The sequence below is a fragment of the Hibiscus syriacus genome, unplaced genomic scaffold, assembly GCF_006381635.1.
Source record: "Hibiscus syriacus cultivar Baekdansim isolate YM2019G1 unplaced genomic scaffold, ASM638163v2 tig00110280_pilon, whole genome shotgun sequence".
Taxonomy (NCBI): domain Eukaryota; kingdom Viridiplantae; phylum Streptophyta; class Magnoliopsida; order Malvales; family Malvaceae; genus Hibiscus; species Hibiscus syriacus.
Genome location: NW_024062660.1, coordinates 1 through 22,229, shown reverse-complemented (window position 1 = coordinate 22,229; position 22,229 = coordinate 1). Strand labels below are relative to the sequence as shown.

The window sequence follows — 22,229 nt, the reverse complement described above, 5'->3', positions numbered from 1 at the left end:
TCAATATTGATGCTTATAGCCTTATACTTTGAGAAAACCAACCAATATATTTTGAAGGTTAGGGACCAATTTATAACATAAACAATAGTTTAGGGATGTTAGGAAGAATTAACCCTAGTTATATATGAAGGAAAAATCCAAGTCGGGTCCTTTTTTTATCCGTTGTAGGGTTGAGCAACACTCGAGTCGACTCGAAAAATCAATTTTTTCGACTCGATTCAACTCGAATTGATTTTGAGTTGCAATTTCATAATTTCGACTCGACTCGAAAAAATTTCAAGTTCAAATCGAGTTATAAAATACAACTCGAATAACTCGAGATTTTTAGTAATTAGTGAATCGATTTTCAAGTTTAAGTCGAGTCCTTCTACTTTGTATCATATATATGAAAAAAAACATGAAGAAATATATTTGTATTATATTTATTATTAAATAAATCCATTTACATTGGAATTAAATAATATAAATATTTGCAAATAAATTTAAAAGGAAACTCAAAAAATCGACTCGACTCAGACTTAAAAAATTTCAAGTCAACTCTAAATTATAAAATACGACTCGTAAACTCGAATAACTTAAATTTTTTTAACTCAACTCGATCGAATAATTACCCCTATCCGCTTGTGTCCGCTAAGTTAATCCTCATCTCCACCACAAAGCTGGGTTGCTTAGCTCATCTTAATATTATATTACATTAATTTGTTATATAGTCATTGAATGTTTCCATATTTGTATTTCAAGGCTGTTTGATAAATAAATTGACTACTACTGTTTGTATTTAAACTCATTTTCTATTTTTAAATTCCATTTGACCATTTCAACTGAACTCCTGCTTATGTATTACAGCACTGTATTATATATTTTATTGACTCTCTCAATAGTTTATATACGGATATATTATAGGTGAATTTTTTTTATTGAAAAAAAAACGTTTAAATAGACGCGACATGAAATCATATTAAAAATAACTCTTAATAATTTGACATTGAATACACATGCCTCTGACATCTATGATGCTAGAACCCGGGCCTCAAAGAATAACGATAATTCTTTTACCACATGTCACTTAATTCGCGCCAAATAAAACGTGTAAGAATAAATCAAGAAAATCCAAATACAATATATAAAAGTGAATCGAGAGAGACGAATATAGATAATCATTCTTAAAATCTCATATATTTTAGATTTTTTATTTATTTTATATTGATAATATATTTTCAACTTTAAAATTTATTCTCTTCTAATTTTTTATAAATTCGTCCCTATATAAAATTATGCTTTCCCTTTCTATATATGGATGTTAAAATAAACAAATTTGTGTAAACTTCCCAATGATATTTAGACATTAAAATCAATGAAGCAACACTTTTTGTTTATTTTTTTCTAAAATAATTTCAGGGTAAACTACGCATTCAATACCTAAACTATCAATTTGATCCATTTTAACACCTAAACTTTCATTCTTTTCAAAATTATACCTAACGTTTAATTTTTATTTCATTTTAATACTCATCGTTAAAAACTTAACACATTTAACATCTAAACTATCAGTTTGATCCATTTTAATACATAAACTTTCAATCTTTAAATTTTGAACTTGGTACTTAAATGAAACAAAAACTAAATTTTAGTATGATTTTGAAAAAAATAAAAGAAAGTTTAGGTGCTAAACGCATAACTTATCCAACCTTTTAACCATCATTTTTTTTTAAATTTAAATTTTAAAAAAAAATCATAATCCAACAGCGTCTAAAGACGACGTCAACAGATTATCTTATGATTGATAACACATGCCATGTTTAATTTTTTTCTTAAACAAACCAACCAACAACAAAACAAACACTATTTATGGGGAAATTTACAAGAGAAATATTGTTACAGCACAGGAACATTCAAGGAGACAAAACAACCACGACAACCCTGCACAAGGCACAATAGGCATTACTTTCCATACAAAGGACTAAAAGGTTCATCATGCATCGAGTAATTCATGTTGCTGTCAGATGAGATGCAATACAACAACTACGTAAAGGGCACCGATTTTACGTAGTGAATGCAAAATGTTGGTACTGGCTAAAAGTGAAAAACAAGAATCAAAATGAGCTTACTACCTAGTTTATCAGAAGCTTTGCAGATGTGAACTTAGATTCCGCCCCGAGACCACATAAGCAAGGGAGGAAATACAAGGACAAACACATAAAAAGCAGCCGCATATTAGCTGAGCAGCTCAAAACTCACTTGAGCTTGGTGTAAAATAGGGTTCTTCTCAGCTTTAGCTCAACTGTGTTGAGATCTCTAATGCATGTAGTCAAGCTTGAGATCGTATCAGCTTGTTAGTTAAGTAAACCTACTTGATCAAGCTTATTACTGAGCCAGACCAGTACTTGAAGGAACTCGATTTGACTTATCACACAACTAAAACCCATCATTCCCCTTTCACTACATTCCTCGAAAGACATTAGAAAGAGCATATGAGTTAGCTCATAAAGCGATAAGGTAATTGAGGCTCTTGCCATTCATCTTTAGTCAAGTAAATCCCACTAGTCAATTCCTATTATCAACCTAGTAAAAGTGTCCTATAAGTGGGATAAGGAGAAATACAACACGTAATCTGTGGCTAGTTCAAACGCAAGAAGAAGTGTCACCGAACCACATAAAACGAACATCTTCTAACATAAGAAAAGGAATTTAAGTCCAATAGTTGTTCAAACTGATCATAGTCCAAACCTAAGATATAAATGGTTTCATCACCGTTTGAGACAGGAAATGCTTGTCCTTGTGCTGCAACAATCCTGGAAATTCTATTTCTAATCAAAACCATGCAAAGATTTATGTGAATTTGTAGCAAATAATATGGAATAACTAAGCACAGAAAAGCTTTTGGTTCTATTGTACTAAAGAGTAAAGCCAGCTAGGAATGTGCATATTTACTATCTATGGAAGGAGAGAAACATGCAACTACATGGGAGAGGAAAGGGTAGACGAGAGAGAGCCTTAATTTAAGAGATATTATGTACAATTTGTGATATAACATAAGGTTCTATAAATGTGTCGATAAACATGTAAATAACCAATTATGCACTTCCCGGGGTATAAGGATTGCTGTATAGGCATAAGAGAATGTTAGAGTTAGATTATAAGCAAGATGTAAATTTCTAGCAGATCCGTGCTCAAATACTACATAAAAGGACCAGGTACAAGCCTAAGAATATAAAATGTTAAATCTAACATTATAAGAAAAAATGCATCTTCAGCATTCTGAGGTCAAATCCACGCCTGAAGTTAGGGATGGAGAACTTAATTGTGTAACCGAATTGGCGGCAGGAAAACTTAGGACTATTTTATACAATGTTCAGTGTAGTGAAAAAATGCAAATTAAGCAAAGAAGACCAAAGGAGAACGATAAGGCACTCTAAAACTGAAATATCGGATTATTATTCTATAATATTCACTACAGTGAAGAACGCAATTTAATCGAAAGAACAAAGCATAGCACTAAGGCAACTCACAGTTCTACATGTTATAAACGCAGAGACCAAAGTATGTTAACTCAAGAATCACCCTTGATTTCATCCGAATCGGAATCGCTTGCATTATAACCTGATAAATACTCAGAGCAAACAACAAAAGAATTCGACTATCAACTATAAATTATCAGCCAACAAATATTGATATTTACAGGGGCCAACCTGGATGCTTATCACTGACTTTCCAAACCGAAGATCGCAGCCTCGATGCTCTTGTCATCCAAATTCTTCCCTGTAATCCCAATATACCAAAGCAATCAAGAAATAAAATAAAAAAATCCAAAACCCTGTTGCTGCTCCAAATTAATCTCGGAACCCAAGAAAAATAAAAACAAAAGCTTGAATCTTTTCTTCATCTAACAATGAAATTTAAACATAAAAATGGAAAATTTTCAAAATACATCAGTAGAATTTGTACATTCTACAAAGCAATCAAAACAGAGAAGCATAAACCCTAAACCCCACCCAAATTGAAACAAAAAGAAGAAAGCTTTAGGAACCCAATAAGAGGGAAAAGGAAAGAGGGGAAAAAAAACCTTTTGGGCATCTCGGGGAATCCCATAGCCGCTATAATACATTTGACTGACGAGAACCTGCATGTTAACGTCCCCGGCTTTGGCTTCCTTGAGAGTGTCTTTGAACCACCGCTTGACGCAATCGGAGACAACCTCGGAGAGAGGCAGGCGTTGAGTGGCGCTGGAGCTCTCCATCTTCTTCTTGGGATTGGGTTTGTCTTCACTGATAATCCGCCGCTACGGCACAGGCTGCGTTGGGAGTATGGGCTTTTTCGCTGCGTTGAAGGAGGTGACTTTTGCGAGATGTCGAAGCTTGTTGGTTGCGCTGGGCAACGATTTTCCCATAAATTGAATTTAAACTTATGCAAATTAAAAGAAAAAAAATAAAGTTGTGAAAATGAGTTGTCCCCTAATAAAGAAGCCAAAATCAATCACCTTTCTTCTTTTGAGGGTAAACTACTTATTTAGTCACCCAATTATTTATGTATTACGTTTCGGTAACATAATTATTTTTTTTCAAAATAATATTTAACGATATAATTTAGTTTCATTTTGATCACTTGTCATTAAAAAAATCACAATAATATTGATATGTCATCATAAGACAATGATACATCATCTTGGAAAAATAAAAATATTACGTCTATAGTTCTATTTATTTTTAACAATAAATAATTAAAATGAAACCAAAATGTTAAATGAGTTATGGTTTTTGAAAAAATTAATTGAGTGACCAAAAGAAAATTGTGCAAATAGATAAGTGACTACATGCATAGTTTATCCTATAATTTACTTTTTACTCGTATAAATTTCTATATATTATTTGATATATTAATAATTTTTTAATATTTATAAATAAATTGATATTTAAAAAATGAAAATAGAGTAAAAATATATAAAATAATAATCCATTCCGTATATATCCCTCACAATTTTCTTTCCCTCTGATGAAGTAGACTGGAGAGTACTTTTTTTTAGGGTAATGAGGGAGTTTTTGTTTATAATAAATGACGGGTAAATCATGTTGATTACCACTAAATTTTTAAGGTGTTAATATTTTGGTCACTAAAATCTAAAAATTTTCAGTGAAATCACTACACTTAAAAGAAAATCATTTCGATCATAAATCATTTTGGCCATTTTCCTACCAATGATGTCATCTTAATAGATGACATTAATTTAATGAAGGAAATGAAATGTGGCCATGTTGACCAATTATGGACAAAAATAAGATTAGAGTGAACTGACCAAACATTATATTTTCCCATTTTATGAAGCTTTATGATATCACAGGATAATAACGAAAACGAGAAAAGAAGGAAATAAAAACAAATTTCATATTTGTGTTGGAGTTTTGATTCGTGCATTGTCTACTTATGGCTGCATAACAAACTTGGCCATTTAACTTTTCACAAATTGTATTTCTCCCCACGTTCTTTAACAGCCAGCACCCCAAGTACTAGGAAGATCCATCCATCCATCGACCGTCGTTGACCACGGCTCTCTCCGATGCCAGATCGAGTAGTTTACGGAAGAACTGGTGCGGATATACAGGGGGTTGCTCTGCCAATGCCTGAAAATTATATTGTGCCACCGGAACAATTTAGATATGCCAGAAATGACGTATATTGAAGCATAAGCGAGGCCTCATTCTCTCAATAATCTAGTTGAACATAAATTTAATGCCGGTTCGGGGCGGCACGGGTTTACCTGATGTATCAACACGGTGGAAGGAGTCATTCCGGGCACCGTATTGACCTCTATGATCAAGACCTGCAACATGATCGATCGGCATCTTAACTTTGTTCGGCTCAGTCAGGCGCACTCTATGACACGATAGAAGAAACTTACCTCTCCAGTGTCAACATTAGCAAATGCATCGATTCTTGAAAATCCTTCCAGTTGCAGGGTGTTGGCAATTAGTTCGATACGTTGTTTACATCGCCCCAAAGCCTCGTTACTGATAGAAGAAGAACAATGCAACCTTGATATAAGAAGCAACAAGGATGAACCTGTATAAGGAATTCCTTTAGCACCAAGCAAAGACTGAAGTGTGCCATCTTCACCGATGCCTCCATGCACGGTAATATATCAGCATAATTTAACTCTCAGGTTGACCCGAAACTCCTAACTCGGGATTCGGAGCATTATAGGGTACTACTTTATTAAGTCTCTTATCTTTAAAAAAATATTTTATTAAGTCTCTCGACTATTAGAAGTTACAAAATGATCTTCTAACTATAGAATATTACTTTGTTAAGTCCATTGACTATTAAAAGTTACAAAAATATCACCTAACAATTAATTATGTTTCAAACTTGTCATTTTCTTTTAAAAATTGACAGTTGTTTAAGTTGGACGTTAACATGATGACTAAAATGTGATAGTCGTTTAAGGTTCTAGGATAAGATTTTATAATATCACAATCAATAGGTTATCATCCATTTTAACGAAAATTGACGAGTTTGTAATATAATAAATAGTCAAATGCCAATTTCGTAACTTTTAATAGTCGAGTGACTCAACAAAATAACACTTTATGATCAGATGATCATTTTATAAATTTTAATAATTAAAAATTTCAATAAAATAATATCTTATATCATTTACCAAATAATTTAGGAACACAAGTAATTGCAATTAATCCCACCATGAAAAAGTGAAACAAGGAAAGAAATATAGGAAGTCCAATCGAAAAGCAGGCAAAGTGGGAAGTGGGAAGGGAAGCAACGAACAAAACCAACAAAACTGGAGAGAAATTGAAATTTTGTATTTAGAAGTGAAGCCCCAAATCCTATTGTACCTTTCTTCTTCCTCGTGATTAACCACATTCGGCCATAAATTGAATGAAGCGAAACCAAACTGTTTAGTTACTTCTTTAATAGATTAGTTTACATATTGGATGAAGAAGAGCCACAACATGCTCTTCCTCTTGCGCATTCCATGTCCGTCTCCTCCTCTCTGTGTATTTAGTTACACCAAACCCAAACCATATCGTCCGCCGCAGCTCTCCTTCTCCACTCCCCGCCGCTCTCGCCGTTCTCGCTCCTCCCGTTCCCGTTGGAGCCACAACCACCACGACGAAAACAGCCAGCGCCTCAGCCTTAAACGGACCATCGATTTCGATTCCTCTGCCGATAACCCCAACCTCAAATTGCTCATCCAGTTCGACCCAATCTCGCCCTTCTCTCACCTCGACCGCTTCGTCTCTTTCTCCAACGATGCTTTTCAAGACCTCATACATTCGGTTCACATCGATACCGAAGCTCGCACCTTTCGACTCTCCTGCCGCAAGTCGACCCTTAAATTCTTCGCCGCCGTCCTCGTCTGTGGGTTCCTCGTTGCTTTCGCTTTCAGGGTTTGCATCAAGCTCGGTTCGGCCATCCGGGCTCGGTTTTTGCCGAAACCCAAGGTTATTGTTCGCCGGGACCGGAGTCTCGGAGGCAGAGAAGTGATTGTTGGGACAAACAGAGACGGGGGTCATCGTCATCGTCCTGCTAATTTCAATGTTTTGGACAATCCGTTATCCTTATCCACAACTTCATCTATTGCCAATAAGACCAATTATTCACGCTTCCATGTTAGTGAGAAATTGCCCAAATGGTGGCCTCAACCGGTTTCTGCGCCTAAAACGGCCTCTGTTTTCGATTCTGAGTATTACCAGACTCAGGCCAACAGATTGGTTAAAGGTCCATTCTTTGTTGCTAATGCTATGAACTAATTATTTTTCATTCAATAGTAATACTCAACTTTGTTCCCCTTGGATTGCAGGTAAACACTGCTCCTTTATATAAAATATTACCTTCTTGTTAGACACTTGATACTCATGGTTGACATCTTTGATTTCAACTGATGAACTTTATGTTCAGCAATCATCGATAATAGATTGGCTGGAAAGGACTTTGCTGAGGAGGGTATATTTCAAGTCAGTTCCTTCTTGACGTATTATTCTCTTCGTGTTATAGTTCGAAAATCTATAATAGTTAACGGATTCATAGGAAGTTGGAACGAATGCAAACATATGATTCGTGATTTTGTTTATGCAACATAATAGGTTCTTACTTTGTTTTACCCTGTATTTGTTACTATTTCTTCCTTTTTAATTAGAATGGGAAATATTACATATCTCTTGAGCTTCAATAAAATTCCCGAATTGGTTCTAATGGATTTAATGTTCTACTAGTGCAATTTCATTTCCTTTGCTGGATTAGCTGATTCTTGAACAATGTGTTGTCCTTTCTTGTTGGTCTCTATGTGTGAGCAGTTGCGTCAAATATGCAGGACATCTGGTGTGCGTGTCTCCATTGACACAACAAACACACGGGATTCATTGTATCGTGCAGCCGTTGAGTTGGTTTTAAACGTTTGCTGCAGGTATGGAGTTTTCCCTTTTTGTGAAAGTTGTACACTTTTGTGATGGTGCATGTTGTTTCGATGTTTGATACTTTGTCTTCTAACTTGCTCGAGTGTTTTGCTTGACTGGACATTCTTGTCCTCGTATTTTTTAGGTTAACCAATAACATGGTTAGAGATTATGTAGGGCATCAAGTCAGTCTACTGACGTTCAGATCGATGGTGAGGACGCTCGACAATTCCTTGCTGGGCTAGCTGAAAATATTGGACTTGACAATATCCGTGCTTCTAGAATGGCATCTGCTGGTGTTGCTGCAAGAACACGTTATTGTTTTTTGCAGGCTTGGGTAATTTGTCATACTCTTGTTCTTACACATGCTAGCTTTTGCACATGTTGATGGTTTTCTATCCTACTTCCATCGGAATTTTCGGAGATCAATAGTGTAGATGCAGAGTGGACCTTGGGAAACCAATAGGATCTTACCTACTTAGATAACCTCATAAACAGAGAAGAAAGAATAACTGGCAACTTTATTGTTGAAATTTATCGGTTAGCACAACTTTACCATCATGTTTTCCAGAAGACTTTTGTATAATCTATCATCTGACTTACGGGAACCAGGCCTTTGAGAAATTTATATGATATTTAAGTTGCAGTAACACTGTATCAGTTGTCTTAAATTTGTATCAAGTGATGATATTACAGCTTCGTACAGGGTTTCTACCCCTCTTTCTCAAGTTTATATAACTTCAAAGAAGGGATTTCGGCTGGTATCTTGATCTTCATAGTGCCATTTGGTTGCAGGCTTTTGAAATGCAAGGCAAACGTACCGAAGCAGTGTCGGAACTGTCCAAGATATGTCTCATGCACAGCATTTTTCCTCCCGGAGAGTCCTCTGTATGTAGTTTGCTATTTTCATTTTGTTTACGCTAATTTTTTCCGAGTATAACTTTGTTCGTTTGTCTCCGTTGCCAACAGCCTGAGATGGAGATGGTTGCACGGGGATTGGAGAAAATTTTGAAGGTGGAGCAGAGGGAATTATTGATGACTATGGTGGTAGCGATTTGTAACTGTAGCGAAGAAATCCGTAGAAGTACAGCCGAGGCTCTAGGTTTGATTTATTGATGCTCGTATGACTTTTTTGCTTCGAAATTTATATGGAAATAATAATCAACATTCGATGTCGATTACTTGCATTGTTTCTTAGAGATAGAAATATTATCAATTCATAGATCCTCAAGGCATATATGAAGCAATTGTTAAGAAATCAAACCCATCTGGGTTGAATCTCCTACACTACTACATCATGCTCATGAAAGGCCAGGCTCCAATGTAGCTCAATGGAGCTAACAGCGCCACAGACTCAGGCAAGGCAACTTACTACTTAACACATAGTATTATATAAGACCATTATATCTTCTGGGCTGGGCATTTCTACAAACAGCTTGTAGGCTGAACAACCCCGAGCGAAGTTCCACCTGCGTGCTTACATGAAGCTGCAGCTACTGCATTCTTGTACGTAAGTGTCACCCTTTCCATTCGTATCCGCTGCATGGATGCTTAGAACTGCAATCGAAGTTTACGGCAACCTCTGTCACCGATGTTCCGTGTATGTCTTGGTATGTCACATCGCTGACTTTAACTCCCGAAACCTGTACAAAATATGTCAATGTGTTATTCGTTTGTTTCTCGACAAAGTACGAATAAGGTTGATGACAAACCTGATCAGGACAGTTTTTGTTGCCGGGGCAGTAATTCTGGTGAATGACGATGGGATTTTCTACGTTCTTCATCGTAACATGTTGGAAAACAATGTTCCTTGCAAATCCATTGCTGTGTCTTGCCCAAGACTGTTTTTACTGTCACATTCTGAACACCAGCCTCATTCTGGTCCTTCCCCAAGCTCCAATGCTATATAAGAACAATGTTATATCAGAATGATGTTCACGATTACGTAACAGATTTTATGTTGATGGTGGAATTTTTTACCTGATACCGTGACCGGGGCCACATGTGATTTCTCCATCCAGAGATTGGTTGCACCAGGTCCGATCAAGATACAGTCATCGCCTGTTTGAATCCTGGAGTTGAGGACGGTGACACCGCTCGATAGTTGTACATGAATACCGTCAGTGTTGGGGCTGTTACCGGCGGCAATGATAGACACTCCTTGCAGTTTCACGATCTGGCAGCCGTTGATTATGATGTGGAACATCTGGCTGTTTAGCGTTAATCCGACAACGACGATGTTCTTCGATTTGCTAAAGCTTAGTGTCTGCATTGACAAGTAATATAGAATGTAACCAAAAACAAAATAATAAAAAATTGGAAGGGACCGTAAACGTAAAATTAAAGAGGGTGACCATGAAAAACTTAAACGTTAGTTTATCAATAAACCCAACTTAAGTTAGTCAAAATGTAACGCCAATAAATACTTGGTTAAATATAGTTTTGCCTTTACTATGTGCAAATGTGGATTTTAGTCTCTTTAGTTCAATTTGGTGTAATTTGATCCACTTTCTAGTTTTATAATGTTTTAGTTCAAGTAACCAACGTTGTTAACTATTTCATTAAAATGATAGCATGAATGATTAATATCTTGTTTTATGTCAATAAAAGAAAAATGATTAACTCCAAAACTTTTAGTATAATAGAGGGACCAAAACAAAAATTAATCCAATATTATATATTTAAACTGATTAAAAATCATTTTCTCTTCCACACTCAAACCTGAACCAACTAAAGTCACGGTGTACGAAAAAAAACGTTGAAGTTCAATGTTCATTACTACTCTGAATCAATATATAATGGAGAAGAACGATTCAACTCACCGTTGCACCGGCGGGGCAACTCTTGCCGGAGTTCTTACAAGCCCACAAGCCACTCCCCTTGGCATCAAATTTTCCGCCAAGAATGGAAACTCCATTACTCCATCAACATCCTTAAACGCAACCCAGTTGTCGCCATTTCCGATGACCCGATAATCGGTCGGAGCCACGAGGGGTCCCGTCAATTCGAATCGTGATAGCGCTGTTCTTGCATTGGCCCTGAAACTCCACATTTCGCAGCAAAAACCTCCCTATGGGCACGTATATGCTCGTGGGGATCGTGGAGGCACAGGCCTGAGTCCATGCAGCTAAAAAGGCTTTGGTCGAGTCGGTTGAGCCGTCGGGTTTAGCACCATAACTCAGCACGTTGAGTTTCAACGCGGCAGAAACAGATGGATCGATGAAGAGAAGGAGAAGTGGGAGAAAAAGGAGGAGACGAGTGGTCATCGTGTCGAGGAAGAAGAAGTAAACCGAGTTTGGCTGGTAATTTCGAAGACTTCGGGTCTGAATTTCGAGAAACAGACTGCAAAATCGGATTTGGAACGTCCAAAAACGTCAGAATAGATATACTCGGTCAAAGTCAAAGCTCGTTTAATGCCCAGTCAAAGCCGGTCAAAGTTTTGGTCAACTGTGGTCAACGCCGGTCAACGGTCAACAGTCGACCATTTTACACAAATATCACCCTAACATAAATTAATTACCAAATTAGCCACATTTTGCAAATATTTACCAATCTAACACCCGAATTTTATACAAATAGCACCCAAACATAAATTAATTACTAAATTATTATCACCCAACGATGCTCACTCTCGTGGGGTGGTGTGTGTGACGCGAGAACAGTGCTACGGTGTCGGAAATTTCTGGAAAAATTTCTAAAAATTATTTTAAGCGATTTCGAGGTACTTATAAAGCTCGGTTCACAATTTTGAATGGTGGAGTGATCGTTTTCAACGAATTGGAAACTTTGACTGCTTCACCTCCTCACGTACCGCCGTCGACGGAGACCAAGGATGACACCAGCAGACTCGGAACGATGCAAGGAACACGATGGTGCGGGAGGTGTCGTAAACGGATCATCAGATCGTCGTGAATCGTTGAAAAACCAACTAAAATCGGGTTATTACAGATGATACTTCCGACTGAAATTAACGACGAATGACGACGATTCATGACGAAAGGTTTGAGGGGGTTTGTTCCTCGGTCGATAATGAACACGATCGTGGTTTCGATTCGTCGATCGGACGTCGGACGGCGAGTAGATCGGAGTTGAAAGTTGGGTCAACGAGAGAGAAAAACTGGGAAAAATATGCAGGCTGCGCACGGGGAAGAGATTTATAATTCAACATATAAAAAATGGTTAAATCATGGGTTTAGCCATTGAATTTCTGGTACTTCTTAAAACGGTCTGCCAACTTTAAAATTTTACAATTTAATCCTTAATTTCCTTCCAAAATTCCAATTAAATTCACTACTTTATAATTTCTTAAATTTAGCCCTTAAATTGAGGTGTTACAATTCTCCTCTCCTTAAAAGAATTTCGTCCTCAAAATTTATTCATGTCACATAATTGTAGAAATGAAACTTCCATCAACTCTTCCATATCTTCAAGTAGCTTTTACAAAAGTACGTGTCCTTTAGTAATCCTTAACCAGCTGAGTATACATTCTCATCAGAATTCTCCCTCACTCTATGTAAATAATCAAAACAACTTTATCCTTGTGAAATCAATTCAGCCTTGGTTACGTGAATAGGCTCATAGAGCAGCAGCATATCCCAATTTCATTTCTAGAGTTGGGTCAAAATTTCTCAAATGAATAACTCTCACATGGCTCGTGAGGTACTTTACAGCGTTTAGACAGATGTTACTGATATTCCTTTTTGTACAAGTATAACCTTAACAAATAGAAACTTCGATTTACTCGTTACAGATAGGGACTCAGCCCTGGAGTTCCGGCTCAGAGAGGTACGATTGCAGTCTAGGGGCATGTATTGATCAGACATATTTTAACATTCAACCGGCCGGTCTATCTTGAAAAATTTTGACTCAAACCATAGCTCTGATACCACTAAATGTAACCCCCCAGACCGATGCGGGTAACCCGATCCGATCCGGGAAGTCACATTAGGGCCATCGGAGCGACCCACTGTAAAAATAGCGGAAAATTTAAAACTTTTGTCAAAACATGTAACTCATAAAATGATTTATCAGTATACATATATAAAATAGATTTTCATATTTAAATATTAAAACAAAATACAATTATATGCCCTCTAATCACATGTACCGTTACTCTGTAAAAAGCACTGAAAGAACTCCCTTACTGATGACGATAGTTGCACTGGTACAATTCTTTTAACCTAAAATGTTGAGTAATAGAGTGAGCTTCGGAAAGCTCAGTAATACAGAACTACCAGATGATGCTGAAGAACGTGCAAATACAGATAAACATATATTTTCTTATTGGTTCAGATATCTATAGATTTTTAGGCTGAGCTGAGGTCCATTGATATCGTATGTAGTAACAGATAATATTAATTTCAGATAGAAATATTTCGGATGTCTAGGTTCAGGAGATCAAAATAGGTTTTCTAGTGTGTTCCCAAAAACCATGTAACTTTTCAGTTCTTTTTAAAACATATATATACATATACCCCCATTTGTCACGAACAAAAAGTGTAGGTTCCCAGAACCATACAACCCCGTCACGAACAGTAAGGCCCTGAGCACAAAGCCGAGAAGCCTCCAAGTAATCTTCCTCCAACGATACCCCCCAATAAAACATGTTCCCTCCGTAAACGGATATATCAAAAATCAAAACATAATTCAAGTCAAGTATCATATCAGAATTCAGGTCATGTATCAGATCAGAATCAATGTCAATATCATATCAGAATCCATGTCAGATATCATAACAGAATTCAAATCAGAAATAAAATAAAATATTCATGTAATTAGGGAACACACCAGAGTTTACAAGTATTATTTAGAGGTACTGTATCAGGCAGAGAAACACAGTTCTTCAGTATATCGATAGAATGTTGGAATTTAGAATCACTATTGGAAGAGTTCATTAACTGACAGAATCATCAGTTATTCAGAATGTGAATTGAGCTGATAAGGAAGAAATAAATATTCGAAACATTTACAATTTGTGTCGATCTATCGGAATATCGAACAACTCCCAGAACTGATACTTATCGACTGGTCAATTCATTACCCTTCCAGGGTATTTACTCTTTAATACTAAAAATTCTTGTCCAGAGATCATCTTCGGAATCATCGTTGAATAGATCTTTCAATGTCTTTATTTCATTTTCACGCTTCCACAATATCATGTAATGCTGACGTACTTGATTATTTTAATCATAACCCATCGTAATTGTGCACTATGTAAAATCATCAGAATTTCCAGACTTATCCAAATCACTTACTAAATCCTCAGTCATTGAGGTTACCTAATTCATTTAGAAATCATGTTCATTCCCGTTATTTCGGGATTTTCCAGAGTAATTCAAGCATTCCTGAATTTCAGATACATGTTGCACTTCCGTTCCATTCAATTTGGTCTTCGTGGTTGATTTGTGGAACAAACGTTCAATTTTTAGTACTGAATGCGTTATAGAGTTAAGTTGAGCTGAATACTTCCAAAATTTATCATCGAGCCAAACTTGAGAAGACGAACACGCATTCAAGTAATATCTATGCCATCCAGGTATTGACATAGCTTTAGGGTTGATATACTCACTTAAATTATTTTCCATTACTTTTAAAGGTAGTCCAACACCTATGCTTATTTGGATTCCTTAATTAATCCAAGACATTTACTTAGTTTAGGCCATAAGGTTATTTTGGTAATTTTGGTGTTCAGTTTTATTCCATTCATTTCAGAGCTCGAGAATATCCAACCATTCCTGAGCTTGGTGATATCTTGAGTCATTTCCATTACAGGGGTATTTTGGTCATTTTACAGATCTACGGTATTTAAATCTTTTCCTTCCATCCGGTCTTATTATTTAATTCCAGTTTATCATCTATTTCAGTCCCTTCAAACAATTCTGATAAAAGAGCACCCTCCGATAAATAGTTCTTCAAATATTTACTCATAACTCGGATATTTTCGGGTCAAGTGCATTCTCAGATTTTACAAACGGAATATCATAATTTTTTTTGTACAAAGACAATATCTTAACAATTAAATTCGTACTTAATCAAGTTAAGTACAAATCCTCAAAGTACTTTCTCATTCAGGGTCAACTTAGACTATTTTACCTCTTAAGGGCATTTTCGTAATTTCTTAACCAGATACTTTCGATATTAGCTCTTAACGAAAATAATTATAATTTAAAGATCATATGGTTAATTGCTTTCCCGAACATTCTCTGATCTTGAAATGATTCCTTAACAGACTTCTTGCATCTTGCTCAAACCCTCTTTGGGTTAAAAACCGGTTATCCGCATTTCCTAAGCAAAACTAAAATTTCATATTTACATCAGTAATTTTTACTGGATCAATATGTCTTTTCAGAGTTATTAACAAACTTCCAGGGACAATTCTTGTCATTTTACAATATAAGGGTATTTTCGTAATTTTACCCAACCAGAGTATTTTCATAATTTCTCATCCGAGTACCTTTAATATTTAACCTTTGTTGATATAACATATAAGTTACAGATCCAGGGCTGATTCTTTTATCACCAATCACAAAACTTGTAATTTAATTCTAACAATCTCTCAATCTCTTATATTAATCATCTGAACCATAATTAGTTGCCAAATTTCTATTGTGTTCGGATCGAGTGTAAAAATTCATTAACTACACAAATGAGACCAACATTATCTTATTCATACATTTACCAATATTCACATATTCCATAAAGCATAAAGAGATAGTAAAGTATTAACTCGATTTCCGTGCAATACTGATCGACCATTAAATTCCATTTGAACGCCCTCGGTCTTGAAATCATCCTCCAATAATTCCTCGAATCCATATCAATAGAAATTACCTAAAAAACATAGCTTAATTCTGAAAAACGGATCAAATTGTATGATCAATCAGTGAAAAACAGCAGCTTACCGGGTTCGAATTTGACGACAAACTTCGGATTCAGGACGTCGAAAGCATAAAACATGACTTTTCAAAAATTTGAAATTTTCGGTCAAAATCAAAGTCAACGGGTTTGGCTGGAAATTTCGAGGCTTTCGGGTCTGAATTTCGAAAAACAGACTGCAGAATCAGATTTGGAACGTCCAAAAACGTCAGGATAGGTATACTCGGTCAAAGTCAAAGGTCGTTTAATGCTCGGTCAAAGCCGGTCAAAGTTTTGGTCAACTGTGGTCAACACCGGTCAGCGATCAACCATTTTACACAAATATCACCCTAACAGAAATTAATTACCAAATTAGCCACATTCTGCAAATATTTACCAATCTAACACCCGAATTTTACACAAATAGCACCCAAACATAAATTAATTACTAAATTATCACCCAGACGATTCCCACTCTCGGGGTGTGGTGCGTTAACAGTACTACGGTGTCGGAAAATTCTCGAAAAAATTCCTAAAAATTATTTTAAGCGATTTCGAGGTACTTACAAAGCTCGGTTCACAATTTTGAACGGTGGAGTGCTCGATTTCAACGAATCGGAAACTTTGACCGCTTCACATCCTCACACGCCGCCATCGACGGAGACCAAGGATGACACCGGCAGACTCGGAACGATGCAAGGAACACGATGGTGCGGGAGGTGTCGTAAATGGATCATCGGATCGTCGTGAATCGATGAAAAACCAACTGAAATCGGGTTATTACATACGATACTTTCGACTGAAATTAACGACGAACGACGACGATTCATGACGAAAGGTTTGAGGGGTTTTGTTCCTCGGTCGACAATGAACACGATTGTGGTTTCAGTTTGTCGATCGGACGTCAGACGGCGAGTAGATCGGAGTTGAAAGTTGGGTCAACAGGAGAGAAAAACTGGGAAAAATATGCAGCCTGTACACGGGGAAGAGATTTATAATTCAATATATATAAAAAATGGTTAAATCATGGGTTTAGTCACTGAATTTTCAGTACTTCTTAAAATGGTCTGCCAACTTTGAAATTTTACAATTTAATCCTCAATTTCCTTCAAAAATTCCAATTAAATTCACTACTTTATAATTTCTTAAATTTAGCCCTTAAATTGGGGTGTTACATGAATGGTTGTGAGAGATGGAGATGGAGGGGGGTCACCGGATATGGGGACGGATGTCGCAGGAGATGGAGACGGATGTCGTCGTAGAGAGTGAGAGATGGAGATGGAGATGGATCTGAGTTGTGATTTAGGGGTTTAGGTTATGAGTTACGATTTACGAGATATACTATTTACATATGTGTTGCGAAATTAATATTCGTGTTTCGAATTCGAAAATTGAGTTTCGAAAATAAAATTCGCGTTGCGAAATTGAAACGCACTTTGTGAATTATAAAATCTTGTTGCGAAAAGTACTCTTGTGTTGCGAATTTAAAAATCTCGTTTCGAAAAAGAAATTTGTGTTGTGAAATTGTCAAATTCGAGTTACGAATTTTACTTCTGTGTTGTGAATTTGGAAACTATATTGCGAAATTAGAGTTCGTGTTGCGAATTCGTTGGTTATTTTTACAAATCCAAAAAAATTAGTTAAAATTATATATTACAAGATATTTTCAGTCACTCAAATTATTTTCTTTTTAGATAAAATCAGATCCATACGAGAATGAGTTTACACTGCTCAAAATATCCTGTTTTTTCAAATAATTCTCAGCTATTTTGATGAATGGCGCTAGTTAAAAATTAAAATGCATATTTTATAATAAAAAATTATCGACAGTTATGATGATTTTGGTGTAAAAGATTAAAATAAAATAGGGTGAATAACGTAAATGGTCCCCGACTATAAGATATTGATTCATTAAGTCCCTTGACTAGTAAGAGTTATAAAATGGTCCTTTAAATATAGAGTGTTGCTTTGTTTAGTCCCTCGACTATTCTTTATGTTTCAAACTTGTCATTTTTTGTTAAAAAATAGATATTCTGAGCTGAATGTTAACTTATTGATTGTGATATGATAAAATTTGATCCTAAAATCTCAAATGACTATTATATCTCAGTCATCATGTTAACATCCAACTTAAACAACGATCAAATTTTTAACAAAAATGACGAGTCTGGAATATAATGAATAGTCGGATGATCATTTTATAAATTTTAATAGTCTATAGACTCAACAAAGCAACACTCCATAATCGAAGAATTATTTTGTAACTTTTAATAATCATATAAATTAATAAAACAATACCCTATAATCGAGGACTATTTGCGTTCTTTACCAAATAAAAAAATATAGAAATGGAAATTGAGTATGAAAATAGAACTAAAAAGAAATCAATAAAAGGTTGATTCAAGTGGCAAAAAAATTTGATATTTAAAAAAAATTAATATTAATATGAGATTTTCCTTTTGTATTATCGATCAACTTTACGCCGGTTAGATATCAACTTTTATTAGTGTTTTAATATAATTATTATATTGTATTTATTAAATTATTAGAATTAATATTCATACACATCATTTTGGTATACACATTTTATTTTAAATCAATACACATCTAAAACGACTTTATAACGAAATAATTTATTTTTAATTAATTGTTGATGCTCTTATTTGTTGATCATATGACATTTTTCTTAAAAATCACACTAAATTTGATATGATGTCTTGCTTTGACATTACATTTTTATAAAATATATAAATAAATTTTAAAAAATATAAAAAAATTATTATTTAAATTAAATTCATACCCTATTCGTCTCTAAGGTAAGAAAATATCTCGATCAAGCAGAACTAGACTCTGTCGGAATTCTATTTTGTTACAAAGTTGTAAATGTTAAATTAACTACCAGATACGTTAAATATCATATTAAAACGATTTTAATTGTATGTGCAGCTACAAATAAATTGATTTATTTTTTAAATATTTTATTTTATTACATAAAGTTATAAATTGATTGATTTTAATTGTATGTGAACATGACCTGATAGGAATTTTTTTAAGGAAAAAAAAAACCAAAACCTGAGGAGTGTGAACGTAATATTGAGGCTTGTAAGAAAGAATTCAAGTAGAAGGAAATAAAAGGAGGGATGCATGTACGTAGACGTGGTTGGTTGCTTGGAATCGTAAGATTAATTAGATTAATTAAATTAATATAAATTACATGTTACACAAACAAACATACTATAAAGTGATTTAATTAAATTACGAGACAAGCAAAGAGGCGGCGCACGTCTAATGAGTGTTGACACAAGTAGTTGGAATTTAAGAATTTAAGTTTGTATGGTTAAATTCAAATTCTACCATCGTCACTCTTAATGAATAATATATAAATTCATATGTAAATCCTAATTGGGTTTTAGATATGCTCTGGCATTGGACTGGGGAGCAACCTTACCTAAACTTTTATTCCATTAACCGTACAATATATGTTATTTCTAGGATTACACATTAATTTTTAGCACGAATCGAGTGACTTCAGCGGTAAAAAAATTATTGTTATTCTTTGAGGTCCTGTGTTCGAGCACTAGGAACGTCAGTAGCGTGAGTCTTCATTGTGAAAAGGTTGATAGTTATATTTGAATAGATAATGTTTTGTATTTATCCCAGATTAATCAAATAAAAAAAGACTTTAGATTTTTAAAATAAAGTTAGATATTTGAATTTTGATATCACGAATAGTAGCATATCCAGAAATATTTTGGAGTGCTATAAAATTTTTGTATACTAGTGGACATAATCAATAAAATAGATAAATACCACAAAGAAATTCAAATTTTAAGATGAACAATTGTCAATTACCTACCTTTGTATAAGTCCGGATGTACTATTAATCACGAATGAAATAAATTGAATTAAAAAAGTTATTCATAATTCTTTTGAATAATATTAAATGATTATAAGATAATATTGTTTATAATCTTTCTAATTATTGACAATACATGATTAAGAAAAATTAATAATTGATAAATTAATAGTTTATTAATTTAAAGAGTTTTTTTTATTCAACGAACCTACATTTTTAATGTTATTAAAAATCTTATCGATGATAAAACTGAAGATGATACAATACATTTGCAACCAATTTCACAGAAAGAAGCATTTATAGCGGCAACAACTCTTTACAGTTTTTTGTTACAGTATATGAACAGAATACCAAAATTTTCTAAGGAAAGTTAGAGATGAAATACAGTTTGAGAACTGCAGGCGCGTCGACTGTGACCGCCACCTTCACCGACAATTTATCGGTCCACGCCGTGATTTCGGCAAATCTGGTCAAATGTAGAGGAACATCATCCATCATCACAGAATTTGAGGGCTAAAACTGCATGTTCTATATATACATTCACTCCGTTTATATCGAATGCAGGACAACGACAAGCACAAGCATACGCGTTCTGGTAGAACATAATGCGTAGGACAAAAATTCCATAGACTTGATTTTGTTCACTCTGTATTACTTCATCCAGAAGCTTATGCATTTTCATACATCCTAAGGGCTCAATAAGAGAATTCAAAGACAACAGGTCACTAGTCGGAGCTGCAGCTATGATACTGTAAAGGTTACTACTCTTTCTGTACAGTCGAGTGCGGCTCAATAGGTCAGTTTCGTTATTACAAGTTATCATTAACTAATTTCTTGACTTCAGCTGCTGAAATTATATATACTAATAACTCGTTAGATAAAGAGCTTTGAGCTTAGAACAATGCACAACACAAACCAAACTAGACATATAAAGCTCAGTTATTCTCAGGTTTCGATACTTTCGATAACACACACACAATAGCTAACCTTTTCTGCTTTGTTGTATAAATTGTTAGTCCTCGTGTGGATGCCGTTCGTTTGAACTCGGACAGCACCCTCCATGTAAGTGAGAAGTGAAGGATTAATGGCTGCAAGCTGGTTGTTGGATCATGAAGGTACACACCTGCAGAATGGTAGTGAATAAATTAAAAGGTCACGGTTCTGCAGAATGGGCCAGTGCATTTGTTAGCGGTCCTAATGCCACTACAGTGACCTCCCAGGGTAAAGATTTGCTTGCTCGATAAGAAAAATCAGGAGCTGACATGTCAATAGGCTTTCCTTGCGGTGGGAAATTTGATTGCCAAGCCCATCCGTACCATGGACAAAATCAGCAATACGAAGTTTTGAACCTTTCTGGGTGAAAGCTATTCATCAGTTCAGTAGAATGGACACTACCATAGAAGTTACTGAAAACATAGTTAATATACATGTATGTGTGTGTATGGCATCTAAACTGAAAAAGTGGGATGTCATTTTGGTACTTTGACAATAGAATGTTGCTTTTTTAGTCCTCAACTATTAAAAGTTACAAATGGTCACTCAAATTTCATATGTTCCAGACTCGTCCTTTTTTATTAAAGAATTGACGTCACTATGAGTTGACGTTAACATGTGACTATGATATGATAGTCGTTTGAGATTCTAGGATCAGATTTTATTATATCTCAGTCATCAATTAACGTCTAACTCAAATTGCCATCGATATTTAACAAAAAAGACAAATTTGAAACATATGAAATATGTGATTGTTTTGTAACTTTTAATAGTTGATGGACTCAACATAGCAACATCAATAGTCAAAGACCATTTTGTAACTTTTAATTGTCTGGGGACTCGATAAAACATTCCTATAGTCAGGGGACCATTTATATACTTTATCCTTATATTAATTATTATTTAATATTTTTGATTAATCTGGGATAGTAAAAGACGATATTTATTCAAAGATACTTTCAACATTTTGACATTCACGACACCTAGTGCTTGAACCCGGGTCCTCAAGGAATACTAAACTCAAAGTTAGATTAAAATTTAGAAAAATTATGTGTTTAAAAACTTTTAAAGTACATGATCAAAGTAGAACTAAACTCAAGTTTGATGATCACCCCTTGAAC

General features: G+C 35.0%; 2 protein-coding genes and 1 pseudogene across 3 annotated transcripts; 1 reads left to right on the top strand and 2 right to left on the bottom strand.

Annotated features, from left to right (window-relative positions):
• Positions 1-1,861: 1,861 nt before the first annotated feature.
• Positions 1,862-4,412, bottom strand: LOC120116014. 2 transcript variants are annotated; one of them, XM_039136592.1, is made up of 4 exons: positions 4,064-4,412; positions 3,690-3,759; positions 3,510-3,600; positions 1,862-1,920 (listed from the first exon to the last, which is right to left on the bottom strand). In XM_039136592.1, the coding sequence occupies exons 1-3, from the start codon at positions 4,235-4,237 to the stop codon at positions 3,551-3,553; spliced, it is 294 nt and encodes a 97-aa protein (XP_038992523.1). In that variant the 5' UTR covers positions 4,238-4,412; the 3' UTR covers positions 1,862-1,920; positions 3,510-3,550. The 2 variants fall into 2 exon arrangements, with proteins under 2 accessions (XP_038992523.1, XP_038992522.1); XM_039136591.1 differs by having other exon boundaries at positions 1,875-1,926; positions 3,509-3,600.
• Positions 4,413-6,836: 2,424 nt separating this feature from the next.
• LOC120116008 lies at positions 6,837-9,579 on the top strand. Its single transcript, XM_039136588.1, has 6 exons — positions 6,837-7,731; positions 7,912-7,967; positions 8,307-8,416; positions 8,583-8,742; positions 9,201-9,293; positions 9,375-9,579. The coding sequence occupies exons 1-6, from the start codon at positions 6,945-6,947 to the stop codon at positions 9,519-9,521; spliced, it is 1,353 nt and encodes a 450-aa protein (XP_038992519.1). The 5' UTR covers positions 6,837-6,944; the 3' UTR covers positions 9,522-9,579.
• A 177-nt stretch (positions 9,580-9,756) lies between these two features.
• Positions 9,757-20,938, bottom strand: LOC120116053 (annotated as a pseudogene).
• Positions 20,939-22,229: the final 1,291 nt, after the last annotated feature.